General features: G+C 37.6%; 1 protein-coding gene and 1 long non-coding RNA gene across 6 annotated transcripts in view; one reads left to right on the top strand and one right to left on the bottom strand.

The window, feature by feature from the left end:
• Hat1 (histone acetyltransferase 1) overlaps positions 1-20107 on the bottom strand; it is a 44178-nt gene that overhangs the window by 1692 nt on the left and 22379 nt on the right. For both annotated transcript variants that reach the window (XM_048425898.3, XM_087900051.1), the window contains exons 5-10: positions 16096-16275; positions 15737-15858; positions 15133-15237; positions 14684-14790; positions 7136-7287; positions 3087-3203 (exon numbers count right to left, since the gene is read on the bottom strand). In XM_048425898.3, coding sequence (XP_048281855.1) covers positions 3087-3203; positions 7136-7287; positions 14684-14790; positions 15133-15237; positions 15737-15858; positions 16096-16275 — 783 coding nt within the window. The remainder of the gene's footprint in view (positions 1-3086; positions 3204-7135; positions 7288-14683; positions 14791-15132; positions 15238-15736; positions 15859-16095; positions 16276-20107) is intronic.
• The window catches only part of LOC125394798 (uncharacterized), a 58671-nt gene that overhangs the window by 21430 nt on the left and 17134 nt on the right, over positions 1-20107 (top strand). For 2 of the 4 annotated variants that reach the window (XR_015735868.1, XR_015735867.1), the window contains exon 3: positions 8212-8447. The exons of the other annotated variants lie outside the window; for them this stretch is intronic. This is a non-coding gene — a long non-coding RNA (uncharacterized LOC125394798). The remainder of the gene's footprint in view (positions 1-8211; positions 8448-20107) is intronic. 4 annotated transcript variants of the gene reach the window in all.

Genomic DNA, 20107 nt, shown 5'->3' with positions numbered 1-20107 from the left:
GCTAAGCTGCAGCTTCAACGCTAATTATATTAGTTTTCAGTTCCAAAATGACAGTTTCCTGCCACTGTGCTCATTTCTAGGTCCTCTAACTAAATATATTTATACTCTTCTACTTATACAACATATTAACTGTATTTGCTACTGCGTCTACTAGCTCATGACAGACATTGTATTAAGTCTTCCTCATTTTGTAAAAATTGAAATCACTATGCTGAGGAGTTTGCAAGAAGTAGCTGGTAACAATTTTATGTAAGACACCAGTGTCAGGCTAACCCTGGCAGTGCTGTTCAGGATGGCAACACCAGGACTAAGTTAGTAGCTACTGCAGTAGGTAGAGCATGAGACTCTTAATCTCAGGGTCATGGGTTCAAGCCCCTGTTGGGCACCAAATGTAGCATGATTAATAAAAACCCAGAGACAGATATTGGGGTTCAAGCTGAAGATCAGAAAAACTTAACAGCCAAGCCACTAGAGAAGTCTTACCTCTACCAAGGCTAGGAAACTGCAGACTGAGCCCTGAGACTGTCTTCTCCTATTTTATATTCCCCTTTAGTACAGGGATTAAAAGCATGTGACTCCCTAGTACTGGGATTAAAGATACGAGCAAACACCACCTGGATCTGTTTCTCCATTGATTTTGTGTAGCCCAGGGTGGCCTTGAACTCACAGAGATCCATCTGCCTCTGTCTCTCAAACCCTGGGAGCAAAGGTGTGTGATACCACTACCTGGCCTCTAGTGGCTTAGTTTTATCCTCTGATCTTCAGGCAAGCTTTATTTATTAAAACATAAATATCCCTATACGAGATGGTGCAAGGTCAAACAAGACAGAGATCCCTCCGTCAGAAGTGGAGGGAGAAGGCAGATGCAAAGGAAGCACTAGATAATGGGGAAAGAATGAGAAGTACTGCTGGTATGCCTACTTACTCCCAGAACATGAGCGTCTCATGTTTTGGACAAGGTGTTCTGAATTATCAAATCAGTTGTTTCACTACAGCAGGCGCTAAAGAGTTGGTGCTCATCTAACATGAATGAAGTCCTTGGTGGGGTAAACTCCTAAATTCCAGCACCCGTGATGTTGAGACAGGAGGATCACAAGGCTGAGGTCATGCTGTTACACAGTTAGTTCAAAGCCAGCCTGGGCTTTAAAAAACAAACAAAACTGACTTCATACATACCACAAGTTATATATAATTTTATAACCCCAACAACTCTGAGAAAAATATTAGATGGAGGGAAAGTGATGAAGGATCTAAACAACTTGGCCAAGTTCAGAGACAGTGAGCCAAGAAGTTAGGATTTTGTTGGAATTCTGATTCTAAGTCTGTTTAGTATTTCAAAAGGCAATAAAAACAACTCAAACCACATTAAGCCCATTCTACAGCTGATAAATGTCTCTTAAAGTGAACCTATTTGTAACTGTGGAATACCAGGCAAATATGCCATGCTCATTACTTTTAAACAAATCTGTATGAATATAAGACAATACAATAAATCACTAGAGATCAGTATGCATGTACCCACCTACCTACCTGAGATAGATTCTGTTTGGCTGAACTTAGAACTACTACCTGCCTTTACTTCCTAACAGCTGGGATCAAAGGCATGAATCACCATGCTCTCTCAGAGATAAGCCTTTAATCTCACACCACACATAAAAAAATACAATTTGATGCTTTAAACTGCATTTTAATACTTTTAAATGTACTAAAATTATTGTAAACAGCATTTTTAATATTCCTTAAATTACATATTCTAATAGGCAGTGGTGGCGCACACTGTTACTTCCTGCGCTTGGGAGGCAGAAGCAGGCGAACCTCTGAGTGCCAGAACCACACAGAGAAACACTGCCTTGAAAACAAAACCAAAATCCAAAAGAATAAGCAAACAGAAACCAGACATATTCTACTCTGTATGTGTATATAAATGTGTCGCGAATTAAGGTTTAAAATATGATCTCAGCCCAGGCTAACCTCAAATTTACTATGTAGCTGAGGATTAGCTCGAATTTCTGGTCCTGTCTCTGAGTGCTTAGATTACAAGTGTGTACCACTGCTCATAATTTATGTGATGCTAGTAATCAAACCTAGGGCTGCATGCTAGAGATGCAGTTTATCAACTGAGCTACACCTGAATCAGACTCTGAACTCTTGGCCCATCCTGCTTCCACTTCTTAAGTGCTGATATCACAGGTATGTGCCACTACACCCAGCTTACAAATCTTGTTTTGTTCTATTATAGCATGTTCTATGTGCGCATTTGTATGTGAGTATGACCAAGAAAACATGGGATACTCCTCAGAAATGCTATCTACTTCCTTTTGAGATAAAAGTTTCTCGCTGTCCTAGAGCTCACCAGTTACACTAGAATGGCCAACCAGAAAGCCCCAGGGATCCTCTTGTCTCCAGTTCCCCCAAAATCTTATTAATAAGCAGAGAACACCACACTAGCATTTTTAGTGGGTTCTGGTTCTCATGCTTATAAGGATTTATGGACAGAGCCATTTCCTATCCTGAACACATCAAGGTTTTAAAGAATGTGCAAAAAAACAACTTCTAAAGAGATTTTCATGCAAATTATCTTACAAATTGAACAAGAAATGTGAAAAAAACAAGTAAAATAATGGGATGAGTCTGGGCATTCAGGTTTTTAAAGGGTGTATGTGTGTAAAACAACCCCCTAACGTCAGTTTTTAAGTGGTATAAAACATTTTTAGATCAAGTCCATAACTAATGGAAGAATATTTTCTTCTTCAATACAGCAGAATGATTTGGACTTTCCCATATCTGTCACAGTCCAGGTCTCCTTAAACAAGGAGAAGAATATAACGGTTGAAGAGCTGGAGAGATGGCTCAGTGGTTAAGGGCACGTGTTGCTCTTCCAAAGGACCCAGATTCAGTTCTCAGCAGCCACATGACAGCTCACAACTGCCCGTCACTCCAGTTCTGGGGATGCCTTACTATTGTCTTTGCTGGCACCAGGCATACATGCAGTGCACACACACATATGCTGCCACTCATACATACACATTAAATAAAAAATCTTAAAAATCTCTTTCTCCGATGCTTAAGAGACTCGAAATTCCTACCTTATAAGGGCTAATCAGTCTCCTTTTAATGTCCAATCTGTAGTTTCTGTACTGCTCAGCATCACTCATGTCAGTTACCAGCAGCCGAAGAATTTCATAAACTCGTCTAGCATGTTGCTAAACAAATGAAACAAAAAAAACGTAACATTTTCATATTAATGTGACATTTTTTCTAAAAGAGCACAGAACATAGTTAACATCTGCAATGGACAAAGAATTATAATGACTGGTAGAGGAAAAATAAAAGATAGTCTTTGCTCTCAAGAGATTAGTAGTTTTGCAAGTAACAAATGACTGAAGTGTTATAGGACATGATGGTAGCACAGCCTGGGAGTGTGGGAAATGACTGAGGATTCTTGTGAAAATGAAAAATAAAACCCGAGTGTTCTTGCTCAGTCTTTCTCCCTCGTTCCTGTGAGTGCGTATGTGTCTGGGCATCTGACCCAAAGACTCACAAACACTTGACAAGTGCTCTATCAATGAGCTAATATCCACAGCCTCTACGCTGAATCTGAAAAAGAAAGCATTGTCCTAGAATGGGAGCGCACTGTATGTAAATTTATGTACATGCATATACACGTAGAACAGAGCAGCTTGTTATTGCTGGGGAAAAAAGCAACAGGAAGACACCAGGGAAGAGAACTGACACACAGGGTTAAAAAAACTGACTCCAACCTAGTCACTATCAAGTTTTATTGGGAAGAAAAGTAATGTACCCAAATTTCTATTTAAAGTAAATAACTTTCACTTCTTTTTTTTTCTTCTTCTTTTTTCAAGACAGGATTTCTCTGTGTAACAGTCTTAGCTATCCTGAAACTAGCTTTGTAGACCAGGTTGGCCTCGTACTCACGGAGATCTGCCTACCTCTGCCTCCCTAGTGCTGGGATTAAAGGTGTGCACCACCACCCCGCTTAAGTAATTTTTAAGCTGAATACAAGTGATGCAAAAATAAGGGTAGAGAGATCAGTTAAACTACTAAGGGCTGTACCTTAGTGGTGGAACACTAGCCCAGCATAGGACCTTTCTTCTAGGTCCTAGAAGAAAGAAGAGAGGGGTGGAGGCAGAGACGGAGGGGAGAAGAAGTGGGGGAAAAAGCTAAACTACGAGAACGGGAAAATAGAAGACCTGGGATCATTGGGCAGTGGTGGCACAAACCTTTAATTCCTGCACTTGGGAGGCAGAGGCAGGTGGATCTCTTTGAGCTCAAGGCTAGCCTGGTCTACAGAGCTAGTTCCAGGACTGGCTCCTTAGCTACTGAGAAACCCTGTCTTGAATCAGTCTGCCCCCGCCCCCCAAAAGACTTGGGATCAATTCTCAGCACCTACATGAAGGCTAAAAACCACCTATAACTCTAGTTCCAGGAAATCTGATGGCTTCTTACATCCTCTACAGGCTCCAGCACACATGAGAGATACATGTGATAAGACACAGAAAAAGAAAATATTTTTTAAAAGCTAAGTTATTAAATTAGGCAATCTCCTCTTTCTCTTAAAAAAAATCAATGAACACAATGAAAATATGAAAACAGCGTAAGAATACTGAGATAAGGCCTCTAGAGATGTATAAGAAATAAGTGGGGAAACTAAGAAATGATTGGATTTTTACAGAGCAGAGAATAGACAGACAGGTGACCGTCTAACTCAGGTCTAAAAGTTAAGGATTTCAACAGTTCAGCATATATGTAAGAGGTCTGACTGTGCCCAGGAACAGTTAAAAAGACAGACTAAAGGGCTGAGGACAAAGCTAAGTGGTAACACACATACCTAGCATTTGGGTTCAATCCCCAGATAGCAGTGGAAAATGGGGCGAGGGGAGATCAGCAAGCTTTCGTATACTGAAGCCAATGGAGCAGTACCTTTTCTGTTTGTTACTTCAATTGTGAATTTATTTTGGTGGGGAAGTAGGCTGTAGGAAGTCTGTGGGAGGACTATTTCAACTTCCTAGAAGAGTTTATGAGTTCAGTGTGAAAAACCAAGGACTATCTGGCCAGGCAAACAAAAGACATGTTCCTGATAAAGGAGTAGTAAGATTTGGCATTCGTGAGAAATTTTAAGAAACTCAGCAAAGCCAAGAACATGCACAAAGTTGGAAGGAAGCTGAAACTATCAAGGTGCAGATCAGACACAATGAGCTCAGCGTGCCCTACTTAGCAGTCCCCCCCTTTTTGTTAAACCATCATTTGTTATACACTTTAGAAGCTGAGTTATTAATTACTCAATAAATATAGGTTTGATATAGTAAATAGATATAAATTATTTCTAAATATATAGTCTTTATTTTAAATAGAAAGCTATTAAAGGGCAGAAGATGGGGAGTTTTAGTTCACATTGTATTGTAAAAACTAATCAGCGGGTTTTTGGCTATAGTTCTGAAGCTCAAGGAGAAAAATCTAGATTTGACAGTTTAGATAAAATCTCCCAAGCGGAATGAGAAAAAAAAATAAGTTTAAAGAAGTCTGAAGAAGAGTTACATTTAAGAAGCATCTGAAAGAATACAAACTAGTGGAAGTGTTGCAATTAGGGTGAAAATGGTGCACGGAAAGCCAGGAACCATGAAACTTTCAAAGCCAAGGTGGCCAATGGTATCAACTGGCTTGTTTTTATCAGGAACACTCTGAAGCTCACAAATTTCATAATCCAATCCCTACCCACTCTTCAGAGATTTTACTAAAGGTTATCCTGTCAAGACAGATTAGGGAAAGAAGTTCAAGAGTTGAATGCTTCAAGAAGAAAATTTCAATGGACAGTGGTGGTCTTTAATCCCAGCACTTGGAAGGCAGAGGCAAGCGAATCTCTGTGAAATTCAGCCTGGTCTACAAAGCAAATTCAGGACAGCCAGGACTACACATAGAAACCCTGTCTTGAAGCACTACCCCAAAAGGAAATTTTATTAACTTTATTAGTTACAATGTGAATTTTCACACTAAAATTCATCTAAATGTAAAAAAGCACTGCCCTTCTCATGAAGTGCTTGACTCTCCTTCATGAATATGTACTAGCATCTAGAACTTCTTTGACATCCCATGCTTTTCCTACTCCTATATTTACTACTTTAAAATTTAAACAAATATACAAAGCACATAAAAATGATGGCTCAGTGGGTAAAGATATGTGTAGTCAAGCCTGATTACCTGAGTTTAATCCCTGGAGCCCGTGCTGTAGAAGGAATAAACCAACCCTAGGGAGTTGTCCTCTGGCCTTCACACTTGCACAGGGGAATGTATATGCATGCCCCAGACCCAAACAAAAACAAATAAAAATTAAAGTATAGAAACTGAAAATTACACATTATCTTAGTACCTTTCTACTCATATATCTCCAGGGGTAGAGCCACTTCATGGCTTAAGTGTTTTAGGGCTAAAGAGACAGCTTATAAGTTAAGAGTACTGGGTTCCTACATGGCGGCTCACAACTGTTAGTTCCAGGGGATCAGATACCTTCCAATCTCCTCAGTACCAGGCACATAGTACAGGCATACATGCAGTCAAAAACATCCATACACATATAATACCAAAAAGCTTAATTTTAAAAAGACTTTACTGCATTTTTATACAGGGGTGGTGGTTCCACAACACTTGTACCAAGGAGCATGTCAGAGGTCAGAACAACTCTCTGGAGCTGGCTTTCTCCTTCCACCATGTGGGGCTTGGGGGCTGAAGTCAGGTCATTAGGATTGGCAGCAAACTCCTTTACCCCAATAAGATATTCTGCCAGCACAGTTTATCTTTTTATTCATCTTTGATCTATTTATTATACTTAGTACAATATAAAATGTATTCTCTTCTTATTCTACCAAAAAGGAAAATGAATAGCTAGTATAGTGTAATATGTATTCATTCTGTCAATAAGGAAACTGAAGTACAAAACCATAAACTAAACTGCTCTAGATGACAGAGTCAAGTTCTAGATATAGGCTTGAACCTGGTAGTATGACTTTAAAACCTACAATGTAACCACTGTTGCTTCCCACACATCTTAATGTCCTTATAATAGTTAAGTACTTTAAAAAAATAGATGTTTTCCTTCTACAAAATAAAAATTTAAAAATACCTTATTTATTTTGAACTTCTGTTGTGCTTGTATGGCCATATCTTCATGGAATCCTTGCATTAATCTTTCCCGGGAGAAACAGGGCAAATCTTGACAAAGCTTTACAAGCACAAAGTCTCTTAGTTTCACATAGCTTTTGGATGGATCTTCCGCTAAAAAAAAAACAAAATAACACCGCCTTTACCCAACACAATTCCACCATCATCTGTGATCTCAGTGACGAGGTAATTTTCTGAAAAGAAAATTATATACCTAAAGATCATTCCTGATTTATGTTTTTATGGAAGACATCTATGCTTATGAAATGAGAGCTGCTGACTTTGCTATCGGTTGTTTGACTAGAATGCTACCACATGCATATTCATTTTAACTGCAAAGTAGTAACAGAAATGAAATACTCAGTGTGGACAAATTTAAATGTATTCATTTTGGTAGTTAAAAATTCTAAAGTCAACTCTCACTTTCTTTTAAAAGACTTTTATTTATTGCTTGAGAATTTCACAGCATATAATGTGTTTGACCAAGCCTCCTTTTTATTCTCCCCTCCAAATTCTCCAAATGCAGTGACATCTTTAATCCAACAACTTTTATGACCCTCCAGTAACAACTCTTGAAGAACACATTTAAGTAAGGACATGATTTTGATCCTTCCTCCATCATTTCTGAATATCACATAGCTTTTATGTTTTCCTATGGTACACCTACATTAGATTAAGTAGCAGTCCAGTCAACATTGCAGCAAGATGGGTAGAAATAATACTCAACAGAGTTGTGTCATTCACAGATGTAGGACCATGGGAAGTTATCCCCCTTCTGTGTCTCCAATTCCTCATGAGTTGAAAAGTTAAAAGAGTGAATGCCAGGCTGAGGAGATGGTAAAGGCACTTTCTGCACAAGGCTGGCAATCTAAGTTCAATTTCCAGAATCCATTCAAAGGTGGAAACAACCAACTCCACAAAGTTATCCTCTGACCTCAACACATGTTCATGCCCACATACACACAAATGGTAAATAAGAGTATGTATATGTTTATGTCTCCATGCTTGTCTGTGTACCATGTGCACCTGTGACCAAAGAGGCCAGAAGACAGCACAAGATCCCTGGAGCCAGAGTTATAGACAATTGTGAGCCACCTTGTGGTGCCATTAGAGACTCTACACCTCAAGGAAAAGAAAGAGACCCCACAAAGGTGGGTAGTACAGAAGCGCCAAGGAGACCAGTGCACCACTCCAGTTGATAAACAGGCCACAGATGGTTGAACTGGGCTGCGGGAGACCTGTCCCTCTGTAGAAGAACTCTAGCTCCAGACAAGGTAAGAATATGGACAACTGACAGCAAAAGCACAAAGGTGTGAAAGATTCATCAACATTGGCAGCTACCACATGACACAACCAGAAGAGCCACTCATCTGGATCACACAGGGACCACTGCAGCACTCCTTCATGCTGGCATGCTCATTCAGGGGAAGGTAAAAGCTGATGGCAGTATGTAGACTATTTCACACACATAACAAAATTGAATTTCTATTTTTGTTGTAGAATTATGAACCTTTGAGTTTATAGTGATGCCTAGGTGAGAAGAAACTTTCTATGCAGTAGGCTGCACATTAGTGTGACTGTGCTAAGGATAAGCTCCCATCTGTGTTGACTGGGTACTCAGCTCAGACTCAGTCTTTCCATCTCTGCCCTCCTCAGAGTATTCCTGTTAATCTGGCCATAGCCAGTGCTCATTTAGCAAACTCATCAATAAACTTGTTTACTTTCTGCAGCACCCAGGCAAAAGACATGCTTCACAAATTCAACTTTAATATCATAGACTAAACTTTACATTACCATTAGAAATAATAGAAAGCTATAACAATCTAATCAAGATGATATGGTACTAGCATTAGGACAGACATGGAGACCATTACAGTATTTAATAAGCTGTCATACTCATGGTCAGTCAATTTTCAGAAAGGCACACAGCAATTCAAAAGGGAGAAATACTTCTCAACAAACAGTACTAGAACAACTGAGCAGGTAAAACAATGAACTTAATCAGAGTGTGTAGCATACATCAGCCACCCCAGGACTTGGGAAGCAGAGGCAAGAGGTCCATCTCAAGTTTGAGGCCATCTTGGTTTATGTAATTTCTAGGCCAGCTAGGGCTTCACAGTGAGATTCTACTCTTAAAAAGAAAACAAAACAACAAAAAAAGGGCAAACATTTAACCTTTGCCTCCAGTTGGGAGAGTACTGTTATGGTATACAAAAGCATTAGTCCCAAACATATCTAAGACTTCAGTGGAGACTAGGTGTGGGGGAGACAAGAGACATGCGAATCTTTACAGACACAGGGCCGTGGTGATGGCTGCAGACTTGCTAGCCATCTTTGAGCTGTACTCTTTATGCCTGTGAATTTATAGAAATTGTACCTTAATAAAGTTGTTTTAATTAAAACTTTTAACCATCTCAAGTATATTATTGTGTGTGGAGAGGATTACGGAACACAAGCACCATGCATCTTAGGCAAGAGAGGTAGTATTGAGCTATAGCTCCAGTTTTTAAAGTATTTCTTTAGGGGCTGGAGAGATGGTTCAATGGTTAAGAGCACTGGCTGCTCTTCCAAATGACCCAGGTTCAGTTCCCAGCACCCGCAGGGCAGCTCACAACTGTCTGTAACTCCAGTTCCAGGGGACCCAACACCCCCATACAGACATACATGTAGGCAAAATACATGCAATAAAAAAATACATTAAAAAAACTTTTTATGTGGATGGGTGTTTTGCCTGCATGTGTGTCTTTGTGTGCTGCCATGTGGGTGCTGGGAATTGAACCTGGGTCCTCTAGAAAGCAGTCAGTGCTCTTAACCACTGACTGATCTCTCCAGCTCTTCTAAAGTATTTAACAACAACAAAGCTGGATATGGTAATGAAAGTCTATAATCCCAGCACAAAAAGCAAAGGTGGGAAGACTAAGTTTGAGGCCTGTCTAAGCTATGCAGTAAGTTCCAGGCCATCTAGGACAGAGGTAGGTTCTGATTCTAAAAAATGAAGACATCCTACTAAACAGGTTTATTCAATGTTAGTTTTCTCAAGACTGTCTAAACAACAACAACAAAATCCTAAACTGCATTCTGAATATTGGTTTAAAATAAACTTAGTATGAATAAAAATTTAAGTAACATATATCTTCAGGAAAGTTTAGGAAAAAATATCAAAGCAAAATTGAGAAAAATCGAACTCAACCTACATTTTTATCTAAAAATTTCACACAAATAAAAAAAAAATTATGCCCAAAATTTCCAATTAGTTTTAAACAAACAACTACAAACTGGTATGGTAATGGTAATGGTTTTTTGTTTTTGTTTTTGTTTTGCAGTAGTTCAGTAACAGGGGTCATACCACCACTCAACCTTTATTTAAGCTCTTTAACTACAAGGATCAGCTTGAAAAGTTCCTAAAATGATGATATCCAATAATTTGTGGCATCCGTCAACCCCTTGGTTTTAATTATACAAAGAAGCAATACAATGGACTGGAGATGTAGCTCAGTTGGCAGAATACTTTCCTAGAATATAGAAGGTCCTAGTTCAATATGCAGCACTGCTTTAAAAACCCAGTGTGGTAGTACATGTCTGTAATCCCACCACTTGTGAGGAAGAAACAAGGGATTCCAAGGTTATCTTGGGCTACATTACAAGTTCAAGGCCTTGTCTCAAAACAGGGGTAAGGGACTTGGAGAGTGTCTCAATGGAAAAGAACTTGCTGCGTGAAAATCTGAGTTTAGACCACATCACTCATTTAAAAACCCAGTGTTGGCCATGTGCTCCTATAACTCCAATGCTTTGGAATGGAAAGCAAAGGCTTGCTAATTGCCCATTTAGCTCCAGAGGTTCAGTAAGAAACTGTCTCAAGGGAATAAGGTAGAGAATGATGAAACAGGGCATTCAACACCCTCCTCTAGCCTCTGAATGCATATGTACCTAGCATACATACATGTGTATACACCATACATACACTGACCACATTCACATAAAAGTAATATACCTGAAGATAAAATCTGCTGAAGTATAAATCTATATTCAAGGGTCTAAATATATAGGGTCTAAAAACTAGAGTTTGTTCCAAATTAACTATACCAGCTTGCTGGACAGTGGTGGCAGTGCCTTTAATTCCAGCACTATAGAGGCAGAAGCTGGGGATCTCTGAGTTTGAGGCCAGCCTGGTCTACAAAGTGAGTTCTAGGACATCCAGGACTGTTATATAGAGAAACCCTGTCTTGCAAAAACAAACAAACAAACAAACCCCATCTTATAGCATTAGGTATTCTACCATGTTTAAAAACCTCTCTGTATTAATATGGTACATTATTAAAAAATATTTTAATGAAATAACACAAATCACATAAGTATGTAAAAAGTACACATTAACATTTTAAAAATTTGTGTAACACATCTCAGAACAAGGGGCTTTAAATTAAAGGGCAAATATATTAGTTGTTAATATACTATTGGTAGTTTAAATAATGCTAATATATACACTCTAGCCAGAATCAGTTTCTACTGTCCAATGAAACAAACTGTTGATTCTATCTATATTCTGAGAAGTATTCAAATGCTATCCATTAGAAACTGACAGCCTCAAAATGAAGACAGTGTATATAATAAGGAACTGTCTGCCAGTAAAAACTGAAGCTAAAAGAAATAAAGTGGAAAAAACTGCACCCCAAACACATATCTAGCGAGAACAGAACCTAAGCTATCAATGATTAAATATTAATTATAATTATTTCTGCCAAAATGTCAAGGAAGCAAAGGCCACCTCAATACTAACAGCCTGAATTTCAAAGGGAGACCCAAAGCCCGCAGAAGATCCATTAAGTTAAAAACAAAAAATAATGGAAAAATAGACAACTAAATGACTGGAGTACAAGATTCAGTAAGGTTTTTTTTTTTAAATGCTTTTTAAGGACACAGTATGAAAGCTAAGAGAAATAAATTAATGAGAGCAGATAACAAAGCATTTTTAGCATTTTGTAAGCCAAGAAACGTGAATGCTGATAATAAAGGTCGATACTCAGTTGTCAAATTCAGACGTCCTTTTAGCATGTTTAGCCTTTCTCTTAAAGACTTCAGTTTTTAATGAATCATAGCAATGAATAAAGGGTACTATTATTAATGACTCTTCACTGAGATTTAAGAAAGAGAATTCTTTATCTGCTAATTGGTGCTAAGTATCAAGGACTTTATTGGCTAGAATAGACAGAAAAAAGTAGTTAAGAGGCTTCAGAGAAACAACCCCTGCTGGCACATTACCCACTAGAGTAGACAAAGACTACTTATGTGAACTCCAGATTAAAATCACCAAAAATGTCCCCTGATGTAGCATCAAGCCCAATCTGTCAGTGAGCAGAAGCCAGCAACTTTGGCTCAGCTCAAAGCAGTGAGAGCTGGCTTGTACTGTCTTGATAATATTACAGGTCACAAAAAGTAGTGACGGTGTCTTTCCATCTGTAACTTCTGATATAAAGTAAGCTGAGTAATTACTTTCTTATCGTTGAAGTTTCAACTCCTTTTATCAGCAGTGAGTCAGAGGAAAAGATAATGCAATACTATAAATGTGAAACTCCCTTTTAAAAATACTGAACTGTGTTATAGCTCAGTGGTAAATGTTTCCTAGGATGTACAAGGCCCTAGGTTTGATTCTCACCACAGCAAAAACAAATAAAAAACCTAACATGTTTCCCTCTAGTTTATTGTTTAAAGTATTTAAAGAATACCCATGTATTAATTTTCATGTAAAGTGGAATTCTCTAGACCATACTTAGGGGAAAAGGTTACGTATTTGTTAAAAGAAGACAATTCATATTCTAGCAGCTCTATTTTTTTCTTCTTGGGCAAGCAAAATCAGCATACTATATGGAAAAAAAAAAGCCTGCCCATTACCTTATTTTGTAAGGTTTCCAGTCCCATAGTCAACTGTTTATTTCTTTAAACAATTTGACAAAATTTTGGAAAATCATTTTAAAACAAGTTACCATTTTAGTGCACATTAAAATATGAATTTTAGAAACAATCTTAGTGTTAAGTCAGTTGTGATGGTATAGGTCTTATCTCAGCAGTTGAGGCTGAGGTAGGAGGTTCTCGAGCTCAAGGCTTGCCTAACTTACATGATGGAAGCAAATCTGGGTAACAGCAATCAATTCAAATAATCCAAAATATATATTCTTATTTAGTTACTTATTTTGAGGCATCAGGGGTTGAACCCCCTAGGCTTCATGCATCTTAGGTGAGCATTTTACCACTGAGTTCTTTTACACTCCAGCTCCATATTCAAGCCTTTATAAAATAAACATTAAATATTTACCTTGGATATGAATCTTATATAGGATGAGTAACTTTAACTGAAATAGGTGAGACCAAAAGTGTTTCAGATTTTTGAGATTTCTGGTGTTGTTTTGGAGTATTTTTATAGTTTACCAGTTGGAATTCTTGATTTGAAAATCTCAATCTTTTTAGAAATAAGAAATTTGAGTTTCACATTGGCACTCAAAAAAATCTTGAATTTTGAAATTAAAAACAAAACAAAAAGCTTGGTGTGTGTAGAGAGGAAGGATGCTGGAGAAATGGCTCAATGGCTAGGGGAGTGTTCTGTTTTAAACTGAGTTCAGCCGCAGTGCCCACATCAAATGGCTCACAGCTGCTTCTAACCCCAGCTCCAGGGGTCCAATGCCCTTTTTTGGCCACACACACTAAAATAGTCCTAAGTTTTGGACTTCAGATTTTCAGATTGAAGATACACAACCCTATTAGACACTACACATGAAGGGAAAAAAAGGGACTCCCAGGTTTTTTTTGTTTTTTGTTTTTTGTTTTTTAAATTTGAGTTTCATTTTGAGACAGTCTCCCTATGTAGTTCAGGCTGACCTCAATCCTCCTGCCGCAGCCTCTTTAGTGCTGAGATTACAGGTATATGTGCCACAACACCTGGCAGTGACTCTCAGTTTAATCAGCAACTTAATGAACAACAAATCTGAACATTATTCAGGGTAAGAAAAGGACATCTGCTGTGTGGTAGGACTGCACGCCTTTAACTCCAGCACTTGGATGGCAGAAGCAGGCGGATCTCTGTAATGTTGAGGCCAGCCTGGTCTACAAAGTGAGTTCCAGGACAGCCAGGGCTACACAGTAAAACCCTGTCTCAAAAAAAGAAAAAAAAAAAGTCTTCTATTTAGGAAGACACCACACTATGGTTTAAAATTAATGCACAGGTATCTTCTAAATGATAAAAATGTTTGCCAAATAAACTGAACGATTAAGTTATACCATACTTGTGATGCACATATGTCTGACCAGGAATTCACCAAATAATATATAGTTAGTTCATTATTTTTAATTTGTTCACTTCAGTTAGGGATGCAGTTCAATTTCCATAAAAGCTTAAATGTAACCTAAAAGCAACCTTTAGTTCCATAAAGACCCCAGGAGAATGCTAACACATAGGATAGAAATAAAACTACTAAGGTATGTTTGAGAAGGGCTTTTAGTAATATAAAATGTTACATACCTGTAATATCAAGAACTGAAGGAGATGCAATGTAGTATCTATGAACTGTTTCAAGAAGTTGAGCACCATGGCCCTGACCTTGAAATGGAGTCAGTATCAGCATCTGACTATAGTAAAGAAATTATTCTAAATTAAAACATCACAACATGACCAGTTGAAAAAATCAAATTATGATAGTATGAATGTTGGTCCTTTTTAAAAATTAAACATCATGAAACCAAAAAATTACTAACATACTCAAAATTCATTTTGAATTTGAAATTTGAATTGAAAATTTGAAACTGACTGCCAGTTTTAAAGAAAACAATAAACCAGTACATAACCAATGAATGGTGATTAAAAAAAAAAACAACAACAAAAAACAAATCAACACTACCTTAACAAGTATTGGAAACGTCAGCAGTTCCTTCTGAAATAAAAGACAAGGCACGTGTTATACTGCCAATTACCTTACACGTGGCCGGGTTTTGTCTGGGTACACATAGTAATTATAGACTGTCATGTAGCCTACAGTCGCAAAGAGCGTAGCTCCATCCTTATTATACTTCTCAAATCTGCAGATAAAACAGAAAGCCAAGCAGGTCAATTACAGTCGCGCTCCCATGCAGTGTCCATTTTCTTTTCCATTCTCTGACTGAATTTTCAGTGTCAGCAAGCTACTCTGTGAGGGCCCAATGGGTACACCTGCTATGTTCTGAATGTACAATTCACTTAATTGGTGTGCAGCAACTTGGACAAATCAGACCTCTTTACATCACTTCAGTGCACTTGCCTATTATAAAGATGAATAGGTGGCAAGTAAAAGAAAACACAGGCAAAGCTCATTTTACTGTTTAAGCCTACATTCAGGGCCCTAACAGACAACAGCATTTAATTCAGCTCTATTCTCAAGTCCCCCAAAGCATAATGAAGGCAAACTCAAGCCCCATAAACAATAGTTTTTCTTTCCTGGGAAAAATATCATTATACTGTCCCCAATAATTGGGCTGCCACAATTAAAATGCTGCTTTGTGGAGGTAATAAGGTCCACTGTTGCTTTAGAACTGTACTTACACTAGAAAGTAGTGCCATCTTTCATCATCCACGTCAATAAAGCTAGCAGTTTCAATAAACCACATCAAAAAGGTCTGAAGCCTTTCATGATATTCTCGAAAGCCTCTACATGTCATGTCAGCCTAGGGAAAAAGCCAGGAAAAGTCAGGTGAAACTCATCACTGAGGTAAGTGAAAGCCTGCAGAACACAAAACTATCCTGTGGGAAACGTTTACAAGTCTCAGATTAAATATGTATACAAACACACAGTCAAAACAGAGCTGGTGTTAGTGCCAATAAAAAACATTTTTCCTCATGCTAGAAATACTGAATATACAATCCTATATAGGTTCCAGGCGAAGGGAAATACTTCTTTTTACCTTGTATATCTGAAAAGTAAAGTTTTCTCCTCCTGTTGGACAAGGAACTGAGTATGTATGGAGTAGGGTTCCAAATGGCTTGAAATCAGCTTCTTTTTCCAGCAAAGAAAGAAAATCATTTGTGTTTGTGCAAAACCCAGGCGGAATGATTTGTCTGATTTTCCCTTCAACATCATCTGCCTGAGGAATAGAGGATAAGGAACAAAAATTAACAAATGTAGTTTTTAGCTGAAAATGTTTAATTTCTCTAAAAGGGTTTAGAGGTAGTGATTAATCCCAGCAATCAGGAAGCAGAGGCAGGTGGATCTCTGAGTTTGAGGCCAGCCTGTTCTATATAACAAGTTCTAGGTCAGCCAGGGAGAGATCCCATATTTCAAAACAAACAAACAAAAAATTTCCTAATCAACAACTATCACAGCACTTCACAATTAAGCTAAAGAAGTAAGCAATGCAGTAAAATAAAAAAGGGTAAGTTTTATATAAACAAACTACTCTCACACAAGTTTAAGATGAGCATTAACCTAAAAACAAATTAGAGAAGGCAGGTAGCCTAATATCTAGTGCAAGAGTAAAATGATTATTACCTACCACCCTTCAGGACAACCTTAACAAGTCAAAACAAAAGGCTGATTATTATTATACACATGTCAAAGAAACCATATTATCCCAGACATGAAAAGATCACCAGCAGTAAGTGGTAAGGCTAGATAGTCTAACCAAATGAATAGCAAAGTAGACAGATAAGATCCTCATATGCTAAACTAAGATAATAAATTCTAAAGTATCTCCATTCAGGAAATACAAAAATCATATGAATGGTTATATTATCCACTCATCTCCACAATGTGACAACTTTCATAGACTTGGATTTGTGATCGTATAAAAGAGAAAAAGACTGAACAACAAAATTAAACTCAGAGATTAAAATTACCCTTGTTAAACAACCTCAATGAATGAAAACTATCAGCTGAGCAGACTTCATAATCCTTTTCAAAACCCCAAAGACCACTTGATTGAATACATTTACTACTTCTCTTTAACCATGAATATTTGATGAAGTCTTACAATAAAGTATTACTGCTTCTCACCAGGCAATAAAACTTAATGAATTGGTCTCAACTTAACAAAACCTTATCCTTCAATACAGTCCCTAAAAGCCTGACATTACATTCAACAAAATGAGCTTGCATTCTATTCAAACTTTTTCCTCAACAATGAGGCCAGGTTTTTACTTAATGGAGTTTGCCGTGAGTTCAGCTGTAATGTTTGTATTGTATCTATTTCCACAAGGACTGACACAAGAACACTTTGTGTTAACTTACTAAGCAGCTCTTTCATACCGTTTACATGCATGATGGGTATTAGTTCTAAACCAAGACCCTTGCTACTTAGCATTCAAAACAGGGAAATTAAGATGCTTAGGACAAAATACACTACAAAAGGCTAATACAACATGCTACTAATTCCTGTCCTTTCAACCATCTTTTAACTAAGTAGGAGCAATGCACCTGCAGATGAATAGTACTTTATTATCAAGATACATTTTAGAATGAGATACAAGGATGGAGCTTATCACAAATAAGTTTTATTTTCAATGCTTTGGTATCAACATATATATATATATATATATATGATTTATCTATGGTCATAAAAATAATTTATTACTTAAAATATGGCTTTTAAGCATTCTGCTGACACTTTATTGCTAATGTATACATCAGGACTTGCAAGTGATCCTCAATTGCAAATAAATTAAATTTGATAAAATCTACTTTATTTTAAAAATACATACTATTTTATAAATATTTTCCCTGAAACTGTGAATGTAAAGAGACACCCAATTTTCAATAATTGCATGAGAAAGTATTTTACAAGAGGAATAATTGCAATAATTTGTTACATGGTAATATTTAAAAAAATAGTGATGGGTAAAATAGCACAGTATAATTGTAGTTCTGGTTTTTAAATGTCAGAAAAAAATACAATTAAAAAAATCACTACAGGGTAATCTCAATATTGTGATTTAACCTTTAGCTTTCCTTATGTCCTATCTCCTAAGCAAGACAGACTACAGAAGCATGATGAGTCACTTTACCTGTCTTGCATTTAGAAACCAACTTCTGGTAGATTTCAAGTCATACTTCTGCTGAAAGGCAAACTACCCTCAAATCTGACCTTAAACAAGTTGAAAGACTATTTAACTTTCAGTATTCAAAGATATTTACTCAATAAACACCTTCATATAAAATCTTATATCTGTGCACCATGTGTGCACCCAGTGCCTGTGGAGGCCAGAAGAAGGAGGTCTGATGCCCTGGAACAGATGCCCTGGAACTAGCTACTGGTGGTTTTGAGTTGCTATGTTGATGCTGGGAATAGAACTTGAGTCCTCTACACAAGATCAGCCAGCACTCTTGAGCACTGAATCATCTATCCACCGCCTTGAAATATCTTAAAGGACATACTTTCTCACCATGGCCATTTAGAGTCCCAATGTTCTGTGCTTTGTTACATGAGAAAATGTTCCTATGGAACAATTTTTGTTTTTCTTCAACACTGCACAAAGCAATGTGCCTGACAAAACCTAGTAATACAGTACAACTATTTAATTAGTTGTATGTATTTGGAATATCAAGAACCTTTCTAGTACCTTAAGCAGTACTGTTTGTCTAAGTTTGTCCCTGGTGAGTTATTTTTGAGGTTGCAATTAATGGCATGTTAAATTAAGAAAAGTGTCTCAAGATTTAGCATTACTCTAATTCTAAGAATATCTAAGATATGCTACAAAAAGTAAAAGAGGCTGTTTCTTCTTGATTTGCTCTCTCCCGTTTCTCTCTGTTTTGAGACAAAGTTTCTCTGTGTAGTCCTGGCTGTCCTGGAACTCAGAGATCTGCCTGCCTCTGCCTCTCAAGAGCTGGGAATAAAGGTGCACGCCACCACAACCAGCAGCAATGCCCTTTTTTTCCCTACTTATTTCTCTCCCTCAAGCATCACATCTATTTAAACCACAAACATACTGGTTCTGTCAATAAATAATATTCTGAATCTGACAACTAATACTGCAATGTCTGCCTTCTGGTCCCACTACAGCAGGTCCTCTGCACACCAGTTTTGTTTTATTTTGAGACAAAGTCTCAAACAGTCCAGGCAAGCCCCAAACTTGCCACACAGCTAAATCTGGTTTTTAACTCTAGGTCTTTCTATATTTCCCCCACTTCCAGGATACTGAGATTACAAAGCATGCACACATACCAGCCTACCTTTTTAAAATGTGAATTGTATGTATATAACTCACCACATGCTTAAAACCTATAAAGGCTACTAACTATTCTTGCCTCTTAGCAGTACCTTATCCTGGCACAAAAAAATCCCAAGGCTCTGCATAATCTGGATTTGCTGCTTTCTTCAAATATCCCAGCAAAATATTTTTAACATTCTCCTCTGTGTTATGATTTGTTATGGTAAATTATTCAAGAGCAGAGAATGTTTTATTTACTATATTCCTGGTATCAAGAGAAAAAAAGGCTAGTTTAGAGAGATGGCTCAGAAATTAAAAGCAGAAGACCCAAGTTTGGTTCCCATCACCCACACTGTGTGATTCACAACTGCTTGTAACTCCAGGTCAAAGGGATCCAAAGCCCTCTTCTGGCCTCTCTGGGTATCCACATTCACATGCCATACCCACAAATAGACATACTACATAATACACATAATTAACGGAGAGGGAAAGGGACACAGGAAACCACGGGGAGAGCATTAGTGTTACAAACTGAAACAGAAGAAGCCAGTTCACTATGCCCGTTATCAACTACCATTCTTTAAAAAGGGGGAATCTTTCTTTAACACTAAACAAATGATCTTTGACCATGAAGCAAATAAGTAACCCTACAAAAACAGTATACAAAATTGATTGATTTCTTATACTTCACATAGTACTCCTAAATAGAAACCCTGGTTTTCAGAAATGGAACAATTAGAAGTTAGTGCAAATAGATAGCTATTTTCACTACAC

The sequence above is a fragment of the Myodes glareolus genome, chromosome 21, assembly GCF_982192425.1.
Source record: "Myodes glareolus chromosome 21, mMyoGla1.1, whole genome shotgun sequence".
Classification (NCBI taxonomy): domain Eukaryota; kingdom Metazoa; phylum Chordata; class Mammalia; order Rodentia; family Cricetidae; genus Myodes; species Myodes glareolus.
This window is presented reverse-complemented; position numbering and strand designations above follow the sequence as displayed.